The 25539-nt window shown below is 44.0% G+C and overlaps 1 protein-coding gene across 2 annotated transcripts in view; it reads right to left on the bottom strand.

The window, feature by feature from the left end:
- The window catches only part of ARL15 (ADP ribosylation factor like GTPase 15), a 723318-nt gene that overhangs the window by 429818 nt on the left and 267961 nt on the right, over positions 1–25539 (bottom strand). For both annotated transcript variants that reach the window (XM_030193124.1, XM_030193123.1), the window contains one exon: positions 8093–8152. In XM_030193124.1, the coding sequence (XP_030048984.1) occupies positions 8093–8152 (60 nt within the window). The remainder of the gene's footprint in view (positions 1–8092; positions 8153–25539) is intronic.

A 25539-nucleotide genomic window follows, 5' to 3' on the forward strand; every position in this document is an offset into this window, starting at 1 on the left:
ACAAACATGGTCAATTGGGCCTTTGCAACGGCGAGGACATAACTGAGATTGACCTAACAACTTATCCAACTGAGTGTAGCCTGGAAAAGAATAAACATGGGCCTAGGGGGGTGGAGTTGGATTCTAAACCCCGAACAGATTCTGAAGCACTGACTGCCCGAACCGACTGTCGCGTCGGGTATCCTGCTGCAGGCAGTAATGAGATGTGAATGTGTGGACAGATGACCACGTCGCAGCTTTGCAAATCTCTTCAATAGTGGCTGACTTCAAGTGGGCCACTGACGCTGCCATGGCTCTAACATTATGAGCCGTGACATGACCCTCAAGAGCCACCCCAGCCTGGGCGTAAGTGAAGGAAATGCAATCTGCTAGCCAATTGGATATGGTGCGTTTCCCCACAACCACTCCCCTCCTGTTGGGATCAAAAGAAACAAACAATTGGGCAGACTGTCTGTTGGGCTGTGTCCGCTCCAGATAGAAGGCCAATGCTCTTTTGCAGTCCAATGTGTGCAGCTGACGTTCAGCAGGGCAGGAATGAGGACGGGGAAAAAATGTTGGCAAGACATTTGACTGGTTCAGATGGAACTCCGACACTACTTTCGGCAAGAACTTAGGGTGAGTGCGGAGGACTACTCTGTTATGATGAAATTTGGTGTAAGGGGCCTGGGCTTCCAGGGCCTGAAGCTCACTGACTCTACGAGCTGAAGTAACTGCCACCAAGAAAATGACCTTCCAGGTCAAGTACTTCAGATGGCAGGAATTCAGTGGCTCAAAAGGAGGTTTCATCAGCTGGGTGAGAACGACATTGAGATCCCATGACACTGTAGGAGGTTTGACGGGGGGCTTTGACAAAAGCAAACCTCTCATGAAGCGAACAACTAAAGGCTGTCTTGAGATCGGCTTACCTTCCACACGGTAATGGTATGCACTGATTGCACTAAGGTGAACCCTTACAGAGTTGGTATTGAGACCAGACTCAGACAAGTGCAGAAGGTAGTCAAGCAGGGTCTGTGTAGGACAAGAGCGAGGATCTAAGGCCTTGCTGTCACACCAGACGGCAAACCTCCTCCATAAAAAGAAGTAACTCCTCTTAGTGGAATCTTTCCTGGAAGCAAGCAAGATACGGGAGACACCCTCTGACAGACCCAAAGAGGCAAAGTCTACGCTCTCAACATCCAGGCTGTGAGAGCCAGGGACCGGAGGCTGGGATGCAGAAGCGCCCCTTCGTCCTGTGTGATGAGGGTCGGAAAACACTCCAATCTCCACGGTTCTTCGCAGGACAACTCTAGAAGAAGAGGGAACCAGATCTGACTCGGCCAAAACGGAGCAATCAGAATCATGGTGCCTCGGTCTTGCTTGAGTTTCAACAAAGTCTTCCCCACCAGAGGTATGGGAGGACAAGCATACAGCAGACCTTCCCCCCAGTCTAGGAGGAAGGCATCCGATGCCAGTCTGCCATGGGCCTGAAATCTGGAACAGAACTGAGGGACTTTGTGGTTGGCTCAAGATGCAAAGAGATCTACCAAGGGGGTGCCCCACACCTGGAAGATCTGACGCACTACTCTGGAGTTGAGCGACCACTCGTGAGGTTGCATAATCCTGCTCAGCCGGTCGGCCAGACTGTTGTTTATGCCTGCCAGATATGTGGCTTAGAGCAACATGCCGTGACGGCGAGCCCACAGCCACATGCTGACGGCTTCCTGACACAGGGGGCGAGATCCGGTGCCCCCCTGCTTGTTGATGTAACACATGGCAACCTGGTTGTCTGTCTGAATTTGGATAATTTGGTGGGACAGCCGATCACTGAAAGCCTTCAGAGCGTTCCAGACCGCTCGTAACTCCAGGAGATTGATCTGCAGATCGCGTTCCTGGGGGGACCAGCTTCCCTGGGTGTGAAGCCCATCGACATGAGCTCCCCACCCCAGGAGAGACGCATCCATAGTCAGCACTTTTTGTGGCTGAGGAATTTGGAAAGGACGTCCCAGCGTCAAATTGGACCAAATTGTCCACCAATACAGGGATTTGAGAAAACTCGTGAACAGGTGGATCACGTCTTCTAGATCCCCAGCAGCCTGAAACCACTGGGAAGCTAGGGTCCATTGAGCAGATCGCATGTGAAGGCGGGCCATGGGAGTCACATGAACTGTGGAGGCCATGTGGCCCAGCAATCTCAACATCTGCCGAGCTGTGTTCTGCTGAGACACTCGCACCCTAGAGACGAGGGACAACAAGTTGTTGGCTCTCGTCTCTGGGAGATAGGCACGAGCCGTCCGAGAATCCAGCAGAGCTCCTATGAATTCGAGTCTCTGTACTGGGAGAAGATGGGACTTTGGATAATTTATCACAAACCCCAGTAGCTCCAGGAGGCGAATAGTCATCTGCATGGACTGTAGAGCTCCTGCCTCGGATGTGTTCTTCACCAGCCAATCGTCGAGATAGGGGAACACATGTACTCCCAGCCTGCGAAGCGCCGCTGCTACTACAGCCAGGCACTTCGTGAACACTCTGGGCGCAGAGGCGAGCCCAAAGGGTAGCACATAGTACTGGAAGTGACGTGTGCCCAGCTGAAATCGCAGATACTGCCTGTGAGCTGGCAGTATCGGGATGTGCGTGTAGGCATCCTTCAAGTCCAGAGAGCATAGCCAGTCGTTTTCCTGAATCATGGGGAAAAGGGTGCCCAGAGAAAGCATCCTGAACTTTTCCTTGACCAGATATTTGTTCAGGGCCCTTAGGTCTAGGATGGGACGCATCCCCCATTTTCTTTTCCACAAGGAAGTACCTGGAATAGAATCCCAGCCCTTCTTGCCCGGATGGCATGGGCTCGACCGCATTGGCGCTGAGAAGGGCGGAGAGTTCCTCTGCAAGTACCTGCTTGTGCTGGAAGCTTTAGGACTGAGCTCCCGGTGGGCAATTTGGAGGTTTCGAGGCCAAATTGAGGGTGTATATTTGCCGGACTATTTGAAGAACCCAACGGTCGGAGGTTATGAGAGGCCACCTTTGGTGAAAAACTTTCAACCTCCCCCCGACCGGCAGGTCGCCCGGCACTGATACATTGATGTCGGCTATGCTCTGCTGGAGCCAGTCAAAAGCTCGGCCCTTGCTTTTGCTGGGGAGCCGTGGGGCCTTGCTGAGGCGCACGCTGCTGATGAGAGCGAGCGCGCTGGGGCTTAGCCTGGGCTGCAGGCTGTTGAGAAGGAGGATTGTACCTACGCTTACCAGAAGAGTAGGGAACAGTCTTCCTTCCCCCATAAAAATGTCTACCTGAGGAGGTAGATGCTGAAGGCTGCCGGCGGGAGAACTTGTCGAAAGCGGTATCCCGCTGGTGGAGCTGCTCTACCACCTGTTCGACTTTCTCTCCAAAAATGTTGTCCGCTCGGCAAGGGGAGTCCGCAATCCGCTGCTGGATCCTATTCTCCAGGTCGGAGGCACGCAGCCATGAGAGTCTGCATACCTTGAGCAGCGGCCCTGGACGCAACATCAAAGGTATCATATACCCCTCTGGCCAGGAATTTTCTGCACGCCTTCAGCTGCCTGACCACCTCCTGAAATGGCTTGGCTTGCTCAGGAGTGAGCTTGTCCACCAAGCCCGCCAACTGCCGCATATTGTTCCGCATATGGATGCTCGTGTAGAGCTGGTAAGACTGAATTTTGGCCACGAGCATGGAAGAATGGTAGGCCTTCCTCCCAAAGGAGTCTAAGGTTCTAGAGTCTTTGCCCGGGGGCGCCGAAGCATGCTCCCTAGAACTCTTAGCCTTCTTTAGGGCCAGATCCACCACACCAGAGTCGTGAGGCAACTGCATGCGCATCAGCTCTGGGTCCCCATGGATCCGGTACTGGGACTCGATCTTCTTGGGAATGTGGGGATTACTTAGAGGCTTGGTCCAGTTCGCCAGCAATGTCTTTTTGAGGACATGATGCATGGGTACTGTGGACGCTTCCTTAGGTGGAGAAGGATAGTCCAAGAGCTCAAACATTTCAGTCCTGGGCTCATCCTCCACGACCACCGGGAAGGGGATGGCCGTAGACATCTCTCGGACAAAGGCCGCAAAAGACAGACTCTCGGGAGGAGAAAGTTGCCTCTCAGGGGAGGGAGTGGGATCAGAAGGAAGGCCATCAGACTCCTCGTCAGAGAAATATCTGATGTCCTCGTCCTCCTCCCACGAGGCCTCACCATCGGTATCAGACACAAGTTCATGAACCTGTGTCTGAAGCCGTGCCCGACTCGACTCCGTGGAAACACGGCCACGGTGGGATCGTCGAGAAGTAGACTTCCTCGCCCGCACCGGCGAAGCTCCCTCCGCCGACGTCGTCGGGGAGCCTTCCTGGGAGGCGGCCACAGTCGATGTCGGAGACCTCACCCCGGACAAGGGGCCAGCCGGCGCCTCACTCGACAGTACCGGAGGCGCAAGCACCCCCGGTACCGGAGGGGAAGGGCGCAACAGCTCTCCCAGGATCTCGAGGAGAACGGCCAGGAGACTCTCGTGCAGAGCGGCTGTGGAGAAAGACATGGAAGCCGATGCAGGCGTCGAGGTCAGAGTCTGTTCCGGGCGTGGAGGCTGTTCCGGGCTGTCCAAGGTGGAGCGCATCGACACCTCCTGAACAGAGGGTGAGCGGTCCTCTCGGTGCCGATGCCTACTGGGTGCCGACTCCCTCGGCGACCCAGAGCTCTCGGTACCGACGCGAGAAGGGGACCGGTGTCGATGCTTCTTCGATTTTTTCAGACGAAGCATGTCACCGGAGCTTCCCGGTACCGACAAGGAGGACGTAGAATCCAGCCGTCGCTTCCTCGGGGCCGAGGCCGAAGAAGGTCGGTCTCAGGGGGGCTGTACCGCAGGAGCCCTCAGGGTAGGAGGAGACCCACCCGAAGGCTCACCGCCACCAGCAGGGGAATGGACAGCTCTCACCTGCACTCCAGTCGAAGCACCACCGTCCGACGACATCAGCAACAGCGGAGGTTCCGATACCACCGACGCCGATGCAGCCTTCCGATGTCTCGGTACCGACGATGCAGAGGGTCGATACCTCGATGCAATAGATACAGTCGATGCCGAGGTCGAAGGTCTTGATGCTGTCGACGTCGATGCACTCGATGACTCCGGTGCTGTTGTCGACGAAGAGCCCGAGAACAACACATTCCACTGGGCCAATCTCGCAACCTGAGTCCTCTTCTGTAAAAGAGCACAAAGACTACAGGCCTGCGGGCGGTGCCCAGCCCCCAGACACTGAAGACACGAAGCGTGCCTATCAGTGAGCGAGATTACCCGGGTGCACTGGGTGCACTTCTTGAAGCCGCTGGGAGACTTCGATGACATGGGCGGAAAAATCACGCCGGCGAAATCAAAATTCGTAATGGCGACGAAGGGCACCAAAAATAAGGGAGAGAGAAAAACCCGTACCGAGGCCCCAAAAAAGGCCTACCCCGAAAGCGAAAGGAAACTTACGTTGGGGAAACAAACTGGACACACGGGAAGGGACAAGACCGAAGTCTTCTCTATTTTTTTTTTTTTTGCGAAATCGCGAAGACGCGCGAGGGTCAACTTTGAGGGGCGCGAAACGGCGCAAACACGACCGTCCCGAGCGCAGACAAAAGAAGACTGACGAACACGAGCCAGTTTGGGCGGGAAGACGGCCGCGCATGCGCGGTGCGCATGGGCGCGCGAGGACTAGCAAAGGCCTTTGCTAGCGAAGTTTCCGATTGGAGGGGCTGCCGTGGACGTCACGCATCAGTGAGAACAAGCAGCCTGCTTGTCCTCGGAGAATGGTCAATATCAAAAGGCAATTGAAAACCCTCAATATCTGTTAAACATAATTCAGTTTCAGAAGATAATTTATTTAGTTTGGACATATCTGCTAAATTTTGACTAGACCATTTCTGTTTCAGCTGAACTTAGGGCAAGAAGAGATTGAAATTAGAAACGGTTTGAGAAGATCTTGAAAAGTTTTTTTTGGATCAGGTAACGAAGTCCCGATCAAATGTGAACAGTAAGATCTCTTTGGGTTAATAATTTGACTTTGATAGGGATATGACAGCTCCTTCCAAACAACTTGAAGATCCACGTCTTGAGAATTTCTCCAAATCCACTTTAAGTGCCTATATTCTCTATTTAAATAGAGAATCTCTTCAGTAAACCAAGGGCTAAGGGGCCCTTTTACCAAACTGTAGTAAAAAGTGGATTTAGCGTTAATGCTTACTGCAACTTGGTAGAAGGGTGCCTAATAATTTTCTTAGAAATTGGATATTTAGTCAGAGAAGCTATTTTATTCAAATGATCCAAAATTATATTAAGAACATAAGAATAGCCCTACTGGGTCAGACCAATGGGCCATCTAGCCCAGCCTGCTTCCAGCAGTGGCCAATTCAGGTCACAAGTAGCCGGCAGAATCCCAGATAGTAGCAAGATTTATACTACTAATCCCAGGGACCAGAGGTAGCTTTCCCTATGTCTAGCTCAATAGTAGGCTATGGACTTTTCTTCCCCAAAACAGCAGATTTTATTTAAAGGCAACTGGTCTACTTTTGCCTTTATTGCAACCTCTCTAATGGGATATCCTAACTTTCCTATTTTGATAGTATCTTTCAAAGATACCTCATTCCAAACCATGTACTCTGGAGTCCCAAGGTTCTAGTTTAAAAGCCGCTCTATTTCCTTTTAGTTGATACCTGAAGACTGTTTCCGCCCTGGAGAGCCCATCTTTCCAGAATAGACTTTCCCCTTCCCAGAATGTTGCCTAGTTTCTACACCATCATCTCATTCATGCATTGAGACTCCAGAATTCTGCTTGCCTTGCAGGCCTTGTGTGTGAAATGGGCAACATTTCTGAGAAAGCTACCCTGAAAGTACTGGATTCAGACTGAATTTCAACTTTCCGACAGCCTAAATTTGGTTTCCAGAACTTCTCTCCCACATTCTCCTATGTCATTGGTAGTCATCATCATCTCAAGATAGAACTGTATTATTTCATGCATGACAGACATTAAAATCTCACACTGAAATAGGACTTTATATTTTGCAAGTATAAATGCTTGAATATAGTCAGTGTTCACAGCCTTGATGGAGACTATAGAAGGAAATCAAAATGTTTACGTATACTACTTACATTAACAAATTTATGCATAAATCAGAATAATGTACCTGTTTAATGTTTTTTTATCTGTATTACAGTCTAGTGAATTTTCAGTGGAGCTATAACATCAATTATAACAATATTATATGTAAATAAAAAATACATGTCATTAATTAGAATATCATTTTCTTACTTTCTATGGCAGTGGTTATCAGTCTTTGGAACATACCCAGCCAGTCAGGCTGTCAGGAAACTCACAAAGAACATTTACAAAATAGGATTTGCTTACATTGGAGACAGTACATATAAGGTACATGGAAATCTCTCAAGACTATTCATTGTGGGTAATGCAGTGGCGTAGCCAGAAGACAATTTTTGGGTGGGCCAGCGGGTTGGATGGGTGGGCACTACAACCCCACCCCCCCACCCCCCCACGCAGCGCACAGCACCTTTAAAGTTATTGACGCTGCCTACACTCACCTTCACCCACCGTGGAGCTGACTCGTCTCCTGCACTTCATGGTCTCCGTCTCCCACTGCCGCGGCAGCGCTCTATCGGCGCTGCCTGCCTGACAGCTTACAGACGCGGTGCGACGACGTCCTGCTCCGGGACCTTCCCTCTGCCGCGTGCAATCCACCCTGCGTAAACAGGAAGTTGAATCAACGCGGCAGAGGGAAGGCCCCGGAGCAGGAGGACGTTGCGTCGCGTCTGTCAGCTGTCAGGCAGGCAGCACTGATAGCAAATTGAAAGCGCTGCCGTGAGGGTGGGAGACAGACACCGCGAAGTGCAGGAGAGGAGGCAGCGCTACGGCGGGGGTGGGAGAAGGTGAGGATGGGCCTGGGGTAATGTGAAAATCAGACTGGCTATATATGTTCCAAGGACCAGATTAACAACCACTGCTCTACAGTAAACTATAATGAGAACAATAAATTGACAATATTTCTGAGACATTTATATATTAAGCCACAAATTTTAAAAAAATCAATCAGACATGTAGAACAGTAAGGAAAGCAATTTTAAAAAATACCTCCAAGTTCTTTTACATTCAAGATGGCATTCTGGAACGGAACTGCTTTTATGCTAAAACCTACAATTAAAGGTAAAAAGAGTAGAGTGTTAGAGACTCAACTTGTGCATCTGTAGCAAACAGTAACTTTTCTTTTATGCCCAATCAAAATGCAAGCTCTTCTTGTAAACCTTTTATAAGTATTGCTATTAAGAAGCAGCATTTTATTGTCACGAATTCATATATCCCCATTCTGAAATGATTTTGTGCATGTGGACATATACCCAAAAGAAGAGAAGAAATATACTGTATCTAAGTCAGATTTTATGTTCTTCTAGGTTTCTAATAGATGCCAGAACTTATTCTGATAGAAACCCAAAAATAAGGAAAAACAAAAAAGGGAGAGCAAATCACACTGTCTACAACAAACCCCACAGATTACAATTATACAATAATTAGGGCCCTGTTTACTAAGGCGCGCTAGCATTTTTAGTGAGCACTAAAATTTAGAATGCGCCAACGCTAGAGACACCCATATATTCTTATGGGTGTCTCTAGCATTAGTGTGCACTAAAAACGATAACATGCCTACAGCGCAGCTTAGTAAACAGGGCCCTTACAATTGTGTTCATATTATTTGAGACGGACTAGAACTCATCCACTATCAAGGACATAATGTCTCAATGGTTATAATCACTGCACAAATTAAAATAGTATCCAAACATGTCAAAAAAGTGTTTAAATTAAAAAAGTAATTAAACAGTTCATATAAAGTCACCGCACAAATATGTTACTCTCCAAAGAAACATTTCAAAAACTGCACTTAGTTTATAATGTCTGGGGTGCCCAACATTGCAGCTTCTTCAGGATGATCACGGCTTCAACAGTCAATGATCTTCAAAATATGAGGGTACTTTTGATTCAAAAATTTAAGTCTGAGACTATCAAGCTTCTTTTCAAAAGAGAAGGACGCCCATCTTTCGACACAAATCGCAAGATGGGTGTCCTTCTCACCGGGTCGCCCAAACTGGTATAATGGAAAGCCGATTTTGGGCGTCCCCAACTGCTTTCCATCACGGGGACAACCAAAGTTCCCAGGGGCGTGTCAGAGGCATAGCGAAGGCGGGACTTGGGCGTGCCTAACACATGGGCGTCCTCAACACATAATGGAAAAAAAGAGCGTCCCTGAAGAACATTTGGACGACTTTACCTGGTCCTTTTTTTTCTTACGACCAAACCACAAAAAGGTGCTCGAACTGACCAGATGACCACCGGAGGGAATCGGGGATGACCTCCCCTTACTCCCCCCCAGTAGTCACTAACCCCATCCCACCCTCAAAAACAAATTTTAAAAATATTTTTTGACAGCCTCTATGCCAGCCTCAAATATCATACCCAGCTCCATGACAGCAGTATGCAGGTCCCTGGAGCAGTTTTAGTGGGTGCAGTGCACTTCAGGCAGGCGGACCCAGGCCCATCCCCCCCCCACCTGTTACACTTGTGGTGGTAAATGTGAGCCCTTCAAAACCCACCACAAACCCACTGTACCCACATGTAGGTGCCCCCCTTCACCCATAAGGGCTATGGTAGTGGTGTATAGTTGTGGGGAGTGGGTTTTGGGGGGCTCAGCACACAAGGTAAGGGAGCTATGTACCTGGGAGCTTTTTCTGAAATCCACTGCAGTGCCCCCTAGGGTGCCCGGTTGGTGTCCTGGCATGTCAGGGGGACCAGTGCACTACTAATGCTGACTCCTCCCACGACCAAAGGGCTTGGATTTGGTTGTTTCTGAGATGGGCGGCCTTAGTTTCCATTATCGTAGAAAATCAGAAACGACCAAGTCTAAAGACAACCATCTCTAGGGACGACCTAAATGTTAAGATTTGGGTATCCCCGACCATATTATCGAAACGAAAGATGGACACCCATCTTGTTTTGATAATATGGGTTTCCCCGCCCCTTCACCGGGACGTCCTGCGAGGACGTCCCTCAGGAAAAACTTGGGCACCCCTTTTGATTATGCCCCTCTATGTGTCCATGGAAGTGGATGAGTTCAAATAATATGAGGACTTATTCTGACACATCTCCAACACAGCCCAGCAGAGTAAAGGGGCAAACAATAAGTCTGAATATGAACTATTCATAAAATCTAGGCACTACAAAGAAAATCTATTAAAACAAATCTTAGAAAAGTAATTTCGGTTCTCATGAATATGCCTCTGTGCACATATACCTATCTCACTATAGCAAGGGTTACTAGTTATTTCCAATTTTCATCCACAGCCCCTAATTTGAGAGTCAGTGTGCCACACCATACCAATATAAATCCAGCACAAAAGAGCCACCTCCTCTTCTCCCACAACTGCTGTTTCCCCCAGCGCATTGTGGATCTTAGTTCCCTCGGGCTCCCTCCCTCCCAAAGAAAACAATCACCACTTCATCCCAGACTTTATCACTCCCTTCTTGAATCCCATCTTCTTCTTCAGACCTCAGTATTAATGACTATAGACTAAATTCTATAAATGGTGCCCAAATAAATAAATGTGCACCCAACTGTAGGTGTGGATATTTACAGCTGTATTCCATAAAGGGCGCCATCTGTTTTGCACCCTTTACTGAATACATCATAAATATCCATGGCCAATTCCAGCGTTGTACCTAATTTCCATGCTGATCATTTCATGACGATTTGTTCCGCATGGAAGCTTTGGCAGTTATTTTGGTGCTGACATCAGCATGTATTACATGACACTGTCGGGTAGGCGGCACTGGTTCATAGGAGGTCAGTGCAAAATGTAGCATGTGGTGATGGAGGGTGAGGTGAACAGCTCAAGGTGATGGGTACCGCTGGTGGGATTTGAATCAGCCACCCCTGAATGTCAACTCAACTGTTCTAACCACTAGGCTACCTCATCCGCTCCATCTCCTCCATTCCCCCAAAACGTGTCAGGAATCTGTACAGATCCATTTGGAGGGCAGCATGTTCATGTCAGAAGGTAAGACTGCCATTGTCATATAGGTCACATCTTGGAAATAAGAACATGGAAGCCACCACAACAGCTTCTTCCTCCATGTCATGAGACAAATATACAGATGTTGACAAGGCAATCTACACAGCAGCATGTTGAGTTGCAGGCAGGAGAGTTTTCTAACATGGTTATGTCAATCTCCACTGTGAATAGCTTCACAGCATTGTGAAACATCCTTGCCACTCAATCATTCTTCTTCTTTCCCACCCATTGTCTCCATATAGACTGAGGATTTGGGGAAATGTGGCCTCTACCTGCAACAGCACAAGCAGGACTATCTCCAGCGGGTGAAATGGCAGCTGCAAGTACAGGCAGGTGAGTAACACTGCAGTGCCAAATGCACACACCATGGGCTCCCTTTCTGTCTCACTCATCTGTATAGCAGCCACTTGGGGGCAGGTAACCATCTATGGTGCCACAAAGCACAGGTGCTCAATAAGGTCCCCTAATATGGTAAAGGTCCCTGGGTCAGATGTAGCGCAGACAGCGCCTCAGGTAGTAGGCCTACCTGAAACCCCCATATACCATGGTGAACTCCCAAAATACAACACCATTTCAGCTGTTCCCTGCAATGAGGGTAAATTTCCTGTCTCATCTGTGCTGGCATTTTCAGTGGAGCTGGCAGGTTAAGGGTGGAGCATCCCAAGCTTATATGAGTGATGTGAACCAGACTTCCTGTTTCTATATGCAGCCTTACTGGCTGAAGGTGGTCTAAGGGCAGCATAGGTTCTGGTGCATTATGGGATTGGCAGTGCTTATCTCAATTGTGATATAAAAACGTGTTGGAGCCCTTTATAGCACTTCACATTCCATACCGGGGTTATTTGTGGGAGGCCAGAGATGTAAGATGTAAGCCTATCCGGTGCTATGGATCCATGTTAGTCAAACTTTGGAGCTATGGATCCATGTTAGTCAAACTTTGGAGCTCTGCCTGGACCATTAGACCAATGGTTAGGACAGTGACCTAGGAGCTGGGGGAACTGGGTTCAAGTTTCACTTCAGCAACTGCTGACCCACTCACCTAACCCCTACTGCTTTAGCTTTGGCAAAGCTATGATTCAGTCAACCAGGGACAGGGAGGATGCTTTGATAAAAAAATGTCTGGAAACTTTATACCTTGTGTCACAGAACAATCCCATTGAAAGAAAATATCCCTTGACAAAACAGCCCCTGTAACAAAATAGCCCATAGCCCTTCACAAAAATAAGTATAGTAAAAACGCTGTCTCCTTCCCTCTGAGAGTCCAGCATCTCTTCTCCCCCTCTATCCCACCTCCCAACAAGGTCCAACATGTCTCCCTTTTCCTCCTGCTACTCTCCATGGATCACTATCTCTCCCGCCCTTCCCCCCCCCCCCCTCCCTGGTAATCTGCCAATATTCCTGTGGTCCACCGGCAGAATCACCAAGCTGCTTTGGCTGGCCCTGGAAGCATTCTCTCTGTTGTGTCCTGCCTACATGGACATAGGAAGTTGCATCAGATGGGGTAGGACACAACAGAGAGAATGCTTCTGGGGCAAAGGATAAACATACCTCAGCTCAAAGCAGCAAGGGGAATCAGAAAGACACACAGTTGAAAAAGCAGATAAAATATTCAGGGGCAGGCTCTTGTCAGGGGGCTCATTTGTCAGGGGCCAAATTGTGGGCAGGCCCTTTTGTCAGGGGCTGATTTGCCTGAGGCTATTTTGTTGTGGGCTTTTTTGTCTGGTATTTTTCAGGGCTATTTTGTTTTGGGGCCTTTTTGTCGGGGCTATTTTGACCACATACCCAAACCCCTACAAAAATCACTCAAGACCTATAAGGCATTCTACCATACACTAATTTCCAGAAGTCACACAACAAGGGCCTACCTAAGAAAAGGCAGCACACTAAATATTGCAGTGGGCTATACACTATTAGGAAAACTAAATAAGCCGGATGAATAGGTATCGATCCTACAAAGATAACCAATACCTTTTTCACACAAACAGAATACAGATACACCCCTCCTCACCTATAAAATAGAAAACCACAAACTAAGAATATAAATATATACACAAAAATTAAACTGAATCCCCAAGACATCAGACTCTGCATATAGTACAATACCAGAGAAAGAAAAACAGTGATACATGTTCTCCTGTACTGTGCAAAATAAAGAAAACAGATATACAGTAACTTTCCAAAACTGATATATTCCAATCACATTACTAATTAACAAACTAATATAAAACAAATAATTAAAAATAAGATCATACTTTTTTGACTTGTCTTTCACAGGCCAAAACTTCCTTCCTCAGGTCAGGCTCTATCCTGACCCGAGGAAGGAGGTTTTGGCCTCAAAGTGCTAGCTAAAGAATGTATCTATTCCAATGAAAAGATATCACCTTACTTTCCATTTTTCACTTTATTTTAATAAAGCTACCATACTTCTTCACCCTAAATTAAAAATATTTTTTCCTACCTTTGCCTTGCCATTTAACTTTTCTAATCATGTAGGTCCCAGGCTCTGGTTACTGCTTTCCTGTCTTCTCTTAGCTCTCTTTCCAAGGTTTCCGGTTTGTTTGCTTTTTTTTCTCTCTCTCTTCCTGTCTTCTTCCCTTCCTCCACTACATCCATCTCTGACATTGATCTTTTCCTTTCTGCCTCTATGGCCACTCAAATTTCATTCACTCTTAATATCTAGTCTTCAATCTCTCTTTATTCACTGCATATACCTAAAGCTTTCTATATCTTTCACTCTACGCAGACCCTCTCATTCCTTCTCTCTTATTCCTCAGTCTCTTCTCCCCCTCCCTTCCACATTACCCCATCTTCCTCTCTCTCTGTCTCACTTCCAGTATTATCCCCATCTCTCTACTCTGTGTCCCCCTCTCCTATCCAACATTACACAATCTTTCTTTCTCCACATCCAGTATTAGCCCGTCTCTCTGTCTCTTTATCTCATCTAGCTTTACCTCATCTCTCTCTTTCTGTCTCTTCTCCCCACTACCCCATCTCTTTCTTTGTGTGTTTGTGTGTCTCTTCTCCTCCATCCAGCATGCCAACATAGTATTTGAGTACCAAAAAACAAATGTAACTCAACTTGAGACGCTGTTTATATCAGGTACAAAAATCTGTGCAGATCTTTGGCAGCATCAAATCCACACCTTTTGCAGAATATACTTTCTACACTGATTTTTATGACACCCCCCCCCCCCCCCCCCACTCCACCCTATCCCCGCCTCTTTTTTTCCATGCACACCTGGCTTGAATCTTTATAGGATTGCATTTAGCGTGTAAATTGGGCATTGATTTTTTTCATAGAATTAGGGGTGTGTGTGTGTGTGTGTGTATGTATATATAACATATATACATAAATGTTCCTAATTATGAGTACCAGAGGTGACTGACAGCATTCCTATCATCTTACTGCCATGGACCTCAGTTCTCCCACAACTCATGTAAACTACTGTAGCTGATCTTCAGGCAGGAACCAGCACTAAGAACAGTCAGAAGACTGAGACTCAACTAACATGATCATTGGCATCCATCCTTCTATCTCCATACTAGAGGCAGGGCTTACTAACTATGCTGGCTCACTCCTATCTTCATTTATTGTTATTTGTGCCATTGCTAGGTCCAAAACCAGTGGCAAGACTTTTCCCGTGCTTCAGTAAAGTCACTTAGTGGGAAAGGGTGTTCATGAGGTCCAGAGGACTGTGAAGTGTATAGGGATGGAGAGAGGTAACAATGAAATTTGTGATTGAGGGCCTCACTGCCGCCTGCCTCCCCCAACTCAGATGAACTGCTCACTCACTATAGTTACAATTTATTATATTTGCTATACTGCTTGGCTTAATATAAGAACACAGTGGTGTGCAATCAAAATTTTAAAAGTAGGAAAGAACTCCAAATCTGGATAGCACGGCACATTCACGGTAGACCATTCTTTCTTACACCCATAACAAAATAACAAGAAGGAAGAAAAAGTCATGGACTCAATCTCACCTAATTCCCCTGGTAAGTTACACCAAAAGCAACTGTAATGTGCCTTAAAGTAGTCTCTTAAACCATCTTAAAGACTCCACAGCCTGTAGAGCTACAGAGGCAAAGAATTCCACGGGATTGGGGCCATATAAAAAAAATGCCCCTGCTCGTGTGGATGCCCAATGAGCCCTACTAGTTGCAAGGCAGTTTCTGACTTTAAAGCCCTCCAACTACTGGTATCATAAGACCAGGTGTTCCACATTCATCCATTAAAAAAAAAAACAACAACCTGGTAACCTTTCTGTAATTCTGTTTCCCAAACCTGTCATCAGGGAATCCCAGAAATGTTCTCAGGATATCCACAGGGAACATGCAGGAGATAAATCTGTATACCAAAAGAGGCAGCACATGTAAATGTCTGACAAGTACACTCATTGTAAGTATCTTGATAACAAAACTGCCTAGGGGTCCCTGCTATAGTTTACTTTCACCATACACAAATAACAGTGAGTTAGAAATATTATGATTGTTTAAGCTGCTGAAGTTTGAAAGCAATACATGACATTTTCTCACAGATGATCACATTTACATCAGAGTTTAAAATTAAGTCAGGCATTATACAGCATATTTCTCGATATGGCAATCATATGCAAAGTAAAAATAGTTAAATTGTTTTACTGTAGAGAAAATATTGGATATTAAGAGGCGAGAGATTAGTTCTCCTTGTGAGCTGCATTACTCAGCCTTTAAAATTTTACAGCAGATCACACAGAGCTAAGAACATGAGAATTTATAATGAAAGTAATCAAGAACTTGAAGCATAAATTAAGAAAGTGAAAGATTAATGAATTCTTTTGTGTCAGATAAGAAATACAAACATCTTTTGTTTGGGAGGCCAAGATGGCATCTGTGAGGATTCAGGTTTGCTGAGCTCCATATCTGGATCAAGGTTTACCCTCAGAGTATGAGGAAGAAGCAGGTGAAATTGTGGATTTACCATCCCAGCCCTGGTGAGCCTTCCTGACTTATGCAGGCAACCCTTGAATCCTGTGGAGTTCGGCCACATAGAGAAGTACCAGAAGCTTTGGGCGGCCCCAATGGCTGCGTGGGGCATAATTTGAATGGGGCTTTGTTAATTCCAACACCTCCAGCCTATTTGTGGGGGGGGGGGGGGTAAATAAAGCATCTGGATGAGCTAGTGTATTTTCTCCGATTGGTGCTAGCCCACTGATTCCTTCCTGTGAACTGCAGCATTTGGAAAAACCAGATATACTGGTATTAGACGCTCTTTGGGAAGCACTCCAATCTCTGGATAATTCTGTTAAGGAACAAATTTCTCAAGTTTCTTCTGAAGTGTGGAAACTCAAATACCTGAAATACAAGATTTTAGAGAGGCCCAAGTAAAGGAAAGACACTATAGAAAGAAGGATGGAATACCTAAACATCAAAGTAGGAAGAACAATTTAAGATTCTCACATTTCCCTATGTCACTCTTGGTTCTTCCTATAGATATGCTATGGAGATACTTTAGAGGGGTCTTGGGTTTGCCCATGAATAATTTGCCACCTATTAAGTGGGATGTATATTTGTCTCTATCTCCTAGTAGGAAATTTGAGGCTAGCAGGTAGGCACAAGAGGTCTGAAGAAGACTCTCTAAATTTGACTGAATTCTTAGAGAGCTCTATGAAGCCAACTATAGGAAGAACTACCCTTCACACCACCTTTGCGCTTGAGCTGGACCGGAAACCAGATATGTAAATGAACTATTTTTGAGGTCACATATTTCCTGATATGTCTAAGATGACTCAAGTCTATAAGGATCCTTGTGCTGGGGGGGGGGGGTACATTTGCTTTGAAATTTCCTTGTTGCCATTTTGTTTTATTTGAAGAGAGATGATATTTTGTTTGTGATCTCAAACAGTTAGTTGAATTTGTGTTTGCAAGAGAATCTCCAGTTAGGATTTAGGTGTCTGCATTAAATAATTCTTAACTAGCTATCATCAAGGAACTTTTGTAGCTCCCTCCTGGGGATGTAATATGTTTATATTTCCTCCGAAATGTATTTATCCTATTTGGTCTCAAATATTGAGGGTAAAGTATGTTTATTCCCCTTGAATTTAATGTAGTACCTTTCTATAGTTTTCATTATTAGCTTATCATTCAACTGTGCTTAGACCTTAATTATATAAAAAAAACTTGGGGCTCTGTCTTTATTATGGGCGTCTACACAGTTAGCACATGCTAAAAGCACTAACGCGTCTCTAGCTCTTAGTTTAAATACATTTTTAGAAACCTCTTATCTGACTCTACTCAACTGCTGACAGAATATTTAGAAATAGCAAGCCAGACAAAAACAAAAATTGTATTGCACCTTTTAAAAGATGTCTTATTTTTAATGATAGCTAAATGTCAGAGAGAATATACAGTAACATTATCCATTGTGGCACACTCAAAGTCTTAACACTAAGATTCAAAAAGTCAACCTATCTAGCTCACTTTCTAGAATCTAAACTATAAATACTGTCCTATCTACAAAGTAACACTGTTTTAAGCAGGAGAGAGGAAAGAAGATTAATAATGAACTAAAACCATCTGCTTAATGTTTGGCAGTCATAAAAAACAACCAAACGTGATACTGAGTTGTATGTAGGAGGCAGCAGCGTCTTGATTGGCAACCTTTATTTTGGCATCTTTTAGACTATAATCAGACTACTTTTAGATAACAGCAAATGTACTTTAGCATTGAAAGGGATAGGGGAGCCTGTGAAACAAAACAATTCAGGGACTATAGAAATTATTTTTAAAAAGAGCAAAATTAGACTTGCACATTGAGCAGACCCTTAATTTTCAACATGGTGCAAACTGATGTTTATTAAAGGGGTTAGCATGTACTGTTAAATGATCCTGATAATTAATTTAAAGATAAAATAGCTTTGTTAACAGAATCCACCTACACAGGCAGAAAAGTTAACTCTCTTTTGGAGAAGTAGCCTAGTGGTTAGTGCAGCGGACTTTGATCCTGGGGAACCGAGTTCGATTTCCACTGCAGCTCCTTGTGACTATGGGCAAGTTACTTAACCCTCCATCGCCCCGGGTACAAAATAAATACCTGTATACAGTATGTAAACCACTTTGATTGTAATCACAGAAAGGTGGTATATCAAGTCCCATTCCCTTTCCCCTTAATTAAAAAAGGGTAATGTCAGCTTAAGATATCTATAGTCCCTTCTAAGGACAAGGTTAACATGACCAAAAATTTTTCTTCATGAGCAAAAGTTTTAGTTACATTACCCTGTGAGCACAACTTACTAGAGAAAAATTAGAAATGGAGGTAGGTAATAATAATGCATTTTCATTTATACATTAGAGATGTGCATTTCCCAAAGCTGACATAATTCATAAGAATAGCCATACTGAGTCAGACCCATGGTCCATCTAGCCCAGTATCCTGCTTCCAACAGTGGCCAATACAGATCACAAGTACCTGGCAGAATCCCAAAGAGAAGAAATATTCCATACTATACATCCCAGGGATAAGTAGTGGCTTTCCCCAGGTCTACCTTAATAGCAGATTATGGACTTTTCCTCCAGAAACTTGTCCAAACCTTTTTTAAACCCAAATAACTCTAACCTATTACCACATCATCTGGCAATATGTTCCAAAGATTAATTATTTGTTCAGTAAAAAAGAAGATTTTCTCTTTCTAGACATCATACCCCCCCCCCCCCCCCGAGCCATCTCCTCACTAATCAGAAAAGCCCTAACCTCGTCAACCTTTCCTTATATGAAAGGTGTTCCAGCCCCTTAATCTGTTTGGTTGTCTTTCTTGAATGTTTTTCTAATTCTGCCATATATGTTTAGAGATGAAAGGACCAGAATTGCACACAATACTCAAGATGAGGTCGCACCCTGGAGCAATAGAGGCATTATAATATTATGTCTTATTTTCCATTCCTTTCCTAATAATTGCTAGCATTCTGCGCACTTTTTTGGTTGCCACCACACACTGGACAGAATATTTCAGCATACTGTCCGCAAAGACACCTAGATCTTTTTCTTGGATGTTGACTCATAAGGTGGAAACTAGCATAAAATATGATTTGGATTATTCTTCCCAATGTGCATCATTTTGCACTTGTCCATATTAAATCTCATCTGCTATTTGGATGTCCAATCTTCTAATTTCCTAAGGACTTCCAGCAATTTTTCACAGTCTGCATGCGTTTTAACAACTTTGAATAGTTTTTGAGTCATCTGCAAATTTAATCACCTCACTTGTTGTTCCGGTTTCCAGATCATTATAAATATGCTAAATACCACCACTTCCAGTACAGATCCCTGGAGCACGCCACTATTCACCCTTCTCCATTGAGAGAAACTGCCATTGAACCCTATCCTCAGTTTTCTGTGTTTTAACTAGTTCCTAGTCCACAACAGAATATTGCCTCCTATTATATGGCTTTTTTCATTTTTTTCAGTAGTCTCTCATTGGGACGTTTTCAAATGCTTTCTGAAAATTTACATATACTACATCAATCGGCTCACCTCCTTCAAAGAAATGAAGCAAATTGGTGAGTCAAGATTTCCCTTGGCTGAAACCATCTTGACTTTATCCCACTAAACTATGTTTGTCTATGTGTTGAGTATTTTTGGGGTCCTTTTTCTAAAATGCAGTAAAAAGTGGCCATACAAAGGGTTTTTTTTCCAAGCACTAAGGACTTTTTTTTTTTACCACAGCCATTAGCATGCAAAAAAGTTTGCCAAATTACCACATATGAACTTACCACCACCCATTTTGTAGGCAATAAAGGCTCATGCACTATCTGTGACCTAACCCATTAGAATGAAGTAATGTAGCTGCTATAGCTTGTTAGTATAGGAACACCCACTCTCTGCCCCGGCACACCCCCTCAAAAATATATTTATTAGCACACGGTTAATATGCGTACATTTGGCAGTTACCACAAGACACCTGACCGCATTCCACAGTATGCTATTTTAAATTGCATTAGATATGCGTTAGCACTTAATGCAGCTTATTAAAAGGGCTCCATTATTCTTTATAATAGTTTATTGTCATTTTGCTTGACACTGACATTAGGCTTACCAGTCTGCAATCTACCAGATCACTCCTGAAACCTTTTTTAAAAATTGGCATTACACTGGTCAACTTTGAATCTTCAGGTACCATGGACAACTGTAATGACAGGCTACAGATCAGTAATAGTAAAATCAGCAATTTCATGTTTGAATTCTTTCAGTACCCTGGTGTGTATAGCATCCGGACCAAGTGATTTACTATTCTTTTACCTGCAGACTTGGCTCAGACTCGGCTCATGCAGATTTATTTCAGTTCCTCCATATCGTCACCGCTGAAAACTATTTCTGGCACAGATAGATCTTACATCCTCTTTAGTAAAGACGGAAGCAAAGTTATTTAAAGTAGTTAAATCGCTGGATGATTGTGAAGAATTACAAGAGGACCTTACAAGACTGGGCGACTGGGCATCTAAATAGCAGATGATGTTTGATGTGAGGAAGTTCAAAGTGATGCATGTGGGAAAAAGGAACCTGAATTATAGCTACGTCATGCAAGGTTCCATGTTCGGATCCACTGACCAAGAAAGGGATCTAGGTGTTGTCGTTGATGATACGTTGAAACCTTCTGCTCAGTATGCTGCTGCGGCTAAGAAAGCAAATAGAATGTTAGGTATTATTAGGAAAGGAATGGAAAACAAAAATGAGGACGTTATAATGCCTTTGTATCACTCCATGGTGCAACCACACCTCGAATATTGTGTTCAACTCCGGTCGCCGCATCTCAAAAATGATACAGTGTAATTAGAAAAGGTGCAGAGAAGGGCGACAAAAATGGGGACGGGACGACTTCCCTATGAGGAAAGGCTAAAGCGGCTGGGGCTCTTCAGCTTGGACAAAAGACGGCTGAGGGGAGATATGCTAGAGGTCTATAAAATAATGAGTGGAGTGGAACGGGTAGACGTGAAGCGACCAAAAATACTAGGACTAGGGAGCATGCGATTAAGCTACAAAGTAATACATTTAAAATTAATCAGAGAAATGTTTTCTTCACTCAACATGTAATTCAACTCTGGAATTCGTTGCCAGAAAATGTGGTAAAGGTGGTTAGCTTACCAGAGTTTAAAAAAAGGTTTGGACGGCTTCCTAAAGGAAAAGTCCATAGACCATTATTAAAATTGGACTTGGGGAAAATCCGGGATAAGCAATGTAAAATGTTTTGTACTTTTTTGGGATCTTGCCAGGTATTTGTGACCTGGATTGGCCATTGTTGGAGCGGCTGCTCCTTCCAATTAATAAATTCAAAATAAAATACTTTTTCCTAACTTGTTGTCTGGGCATTTTATGTTCCATTCGCTCTGGTACCAGTGTTTTCCTTCTGCGTTCCTCTAGCTTTCATAATTTTTTTCCAGGGACTGCTATCCATTTGCCATTTCTCCACTCTCCTGTCTAGTTCAGTTCCTCCTCTACATTCTCATTCTACATTTTCTATATTTCTGTCCTCCTGCTAAATTTAAAACTGTTCTTTTGCCTTGTAGTTTTTTTATGCTAAAATTGCCTAGCCCTTTTAGTTCAAGGTTGACTGTTCAATAAAGATGTTTTTATTTAAAAGATCTGTATCAGAATCTTCTTCGTACTGCCGAGTTGACTGGTTTAATTTAATATAATTTGGCTCTCACTATACCTGATAACTAGAAAATTCTGTGTCTTTAAGAGAGGGACTGCTTCCTGGGAATTCCTGAGAAGCACACACTTTGTGATTTGAAGCACTGCAAGCCTGAAAGCTAAGCTTTTCTGAATTTAGATATTTTCAGATTTTTCTGTTTGGTTTGATTCATAGATTCTAAACTGCTCTCTTACCTGTGTACCCCCTTCTCTTTCTTCCTTACTAGAAAAATTTTCTGATTTTGCCTCCATCTATCCTATAATTTGCTATGTTTCTGTCCTCCTGCTGATTTTATTGTAATCCGCCTGGCCAACAATAGCAAGTTTGGAGCACAGAGAACATTCTAGAAGCTTTGGGGAGGGACTCAAGACTTTGGTTCGAACTGTAGTTTTTCCTGAAGTTATTCCTACATATTAATAGAGAAGTTCAACAAGTGGCTTGAAGCCTGATGTACAGAAGGTGGTTTTAGATACATACTCTGTGCTCTTATATTTCAAATATTATATGGTACTGCCCCTGATTACATGCAACCCCTCATTACTCTTCCTTTTTGCAATGCCACCTTTGGTGCAAGAGACTATTTGCATATCCATTTCCCACCAGTAAGAAAGTACTATATAAGTCAATCTATTCGGCCACTTTTTCTTACCAGGGTATCAAATAGTGGAATTCCTTGCTGAAAATTACAAGATCATAGCATGATTATTTAGTATTCTGCAATTTTTTTAATCTTTCCTTTTTAAAAAAATATTTTATTTGATAATGATACCTAGTTCATGCTACCTGGCTGAATTTGCCTTGACTGAATTCATCTTCCTTTCCTTTCTCTACCTTCAGATTTTGTGTGTCAGTAGTTCTCTGTTTTTCTTCTCCTTTGGAGCTGCAATGTTTTATGAATTCTATTTTGTATTGTGCTGATTCTTCTTGCTTATTAGCCATACTGAACTCAAATTTGTATGGGAAAATGTTGGATATAAATGTCATAAATAAATAGGATAGGGCAGTGCAGGGAAAAATAACAGACTGTAATGATGGGCCGCATCTTTCTGTAACAGGAAAAAGGATCCTTGGGGAGAAATTTAGACAGCATGTTTTTAGACATTTAAACTAGACAGTGGGGGTGACAAAAGAAAGCAAGGGAATTCAGAAAGTCATTCCCAACAAAAACATGACAACGATAGTGAAGGTAATGTTAATCTAGAAAACCACTTAAACAACTCACTTAACACAGAGAAAGCAATGAGCACAATTGCTCGTAAGACTTGCAAGTCCTGATGTTTGAGGCAGACCTGAATATTGTTGCTATTACAGAAACATGGTTCAATGATTCCCATGAATGGGATGCAACCATGCCATGCTATAATCTTTTTAGGAAGGATAGTGAGGACCAAAGAGGTGGAAGAGTGGCACTGTATGTGAAAAACAGTATCAGAGCAGCTGAAATACAGAGAACGTGGGGAAAAGAAGAAGAAATGAAATAGATCTTCCTGGAAAGAGAAAATGGAACCTGTATCTACATCGGTGTTATCTACAGAGCACCTGCACAAGGATGGACAAGGACACGATATCCATAAGCTTGGAGTGAAAGAGGAGGTGCTGTTGATGAAAGATTCAACTTGCCTGTTGTGGATTGGCATGTCCCATCGGTAGAATTAGAAAAAAGCATAGATATCGGGGATGCATGTCAAAGTGCTTTGCTCAGACAAATGGTGATGGAACCCATGAACGAAGGGATCTACTGTTCACAAATGGAGGAAATGTTTCCAATGCTCAAGTGGGTGCCCACCTAGGCAATAGTGATGATCATACCATATCGTTTGATATAAAAGCAAAAGTGGAGTGCAGACAAACAAAACTCAAAGTACTGGATTTCAAGCATGCTGATTTGGTAAAATAGGGGAGTACCTGAAGAAAGGGTTGATGGACTGGGTGGACGCAGGAGAAGTGGAAGGGTAGTGGTCCAAACTGAAAGCTGTTGTAAATATGGAAACAGATCTTTATGTAAGGAAAGTAAACAAAAACAAGCAAAACAGGAACCCTATATGGTTCTCCAAACAAGTGGCCAAAAAAATAAGGGCGAAATCAGCTGCATTCATGAAACACAGAAGAACGCAAAAAGAGGATCATGGAAAGATTACCAGATTAAACTCAAGGAAGCAAAGAGGGAAATATGGTTAGTAAAAGCACAAGCAGAAAAACCTGGCTACAGATGTAAAGAGGTGACAAAACCTTTTTCAGATATATTGGGGAAAGAAGAAAGGCTAGAATGGAAATGAGAGTTAAAGCTGATGAGAACTGATATGGAGAGATTGAGAAGGAAAAGGCAGACATCCTAAACAAATGCTTCTGTTCTGTGTTCAGAGGAAAATCCTGGAGAAGGACTGTGGTTGGCTGATGAGAGCATATCAGGGAACGGAGTGGATATTGCACTGTTCATTGTAGAAAGCATTTATAAACAACTTGAAAATCTGAAAGTGGACAAAGCTATGGGGCTGGATGGGATACATCTCAGAATACCGAGGGAACTCTGAGAAATCCTGGCAGAACCTCTTAAGGATTTATTTAATAGATCTTTAGAAATAGGAGAGGTTCTGTGGGACTGAAGAAGAGCAGATGAGGTCCCTCTTCACAAAAGTGGAGACAGGGAAGAAGTGGGAAACTACAGGCCAGTAAGCCTCACGTTGACAGTAGGAAAAATAATGGAGTTGCTGCTGAAGGAAAAGATAGTTAACTTTCTAGAATCCAAAGGGTTGCAGGATCCAAGGCAACATGGTTTTGAAGAAGGAAAATCCTGACTCCGATTTCTCTTTGGGTGACCGAAGAACTGGATAAAGGACACCTGCTAGATGTCATCTACTTGGATTTCAGCAAAGCCTTTGATATAGTTCCTCACAGAAGACTCCTGAATAAGTTGAGAGGGCTGAACTTAGGACCCAAGGTAGCAAACTGGATTGGAAACTGATTGACTAACAGGCAACAGAAGGTGGTGGTAAATGGAACTTGTTTGGAGGAAGGGAAGGTGAGTAGTGGAGTGCCCAGGGGTCGGAACTGGATCTGGTTCTGTTTACTATAGTTGTGAGAGACATTGCTGAAGGGTTAGAAGGAAAAGTTTGCCTTTTTGAAGATGACATTAACATAGCCAATAGAGTCGATACAGTGGAGGAAGTAGAAACCATGAGAAGAGATCTCCAAAGATTAGAATGGTCAAAGGTCTGGCAGTTAAAACTTAATGCAAAGAACTGCAGAGCAATGCAGAAATCCAAAAGAGATGTACGGGATAGAGGCGAGAGATCAATGAGCACAGCTCAGGAGAGGTACCTTGGAGTGATGGTATGAGGATCTCAAGATGACAAAACAATGTGACAAGGCAGTGGCCACGGCCAGAAGGATGCTAGGCTGCATAGAGAGGGGTAGAACCAGCAGAAGAAAGAAAGTGTACCAAATATTCATATTCTGTTCAATTTGGCCCTGAATAGTGCCCCAAATACATTATTCGTATTCAGCCAAATAGTTATTTTATTTATTCTTTATTTGTATTTTGTTCACATCTTTTTCAGTAGTGTACACTGGGAGTTTCCTTGTACCTGGAGGGCTCAAAATCTGAGTTTGTACCTGAGGCCATGTGAGGCAAACAGTTATTTAAATTTGAATATGAATAATCCAGGGCACCACTGTGCTAAATGAACACTTGATCTCCGATTTAACATTGCTTCTTTTATTATTTGCTATATTAAAGCTCAATGCCCATTATTCATATTCTGTATTTGAATTTGGCTAAATAATAAAATATGCT

This window comes from Microcaecilia unicolor, chromosome 2 (assembly GCF_901765095.1).
Source record: "Microcaecilia unicolor chromosome 2, aMicUni1.1, whole genome shotgun sequence".
NCBI lineage: Eukaryota > Metazoa > Chordata > Amphibia > Gymnophiona > Siphonopidae > Microcaecilia > Microcaecilia unicolor.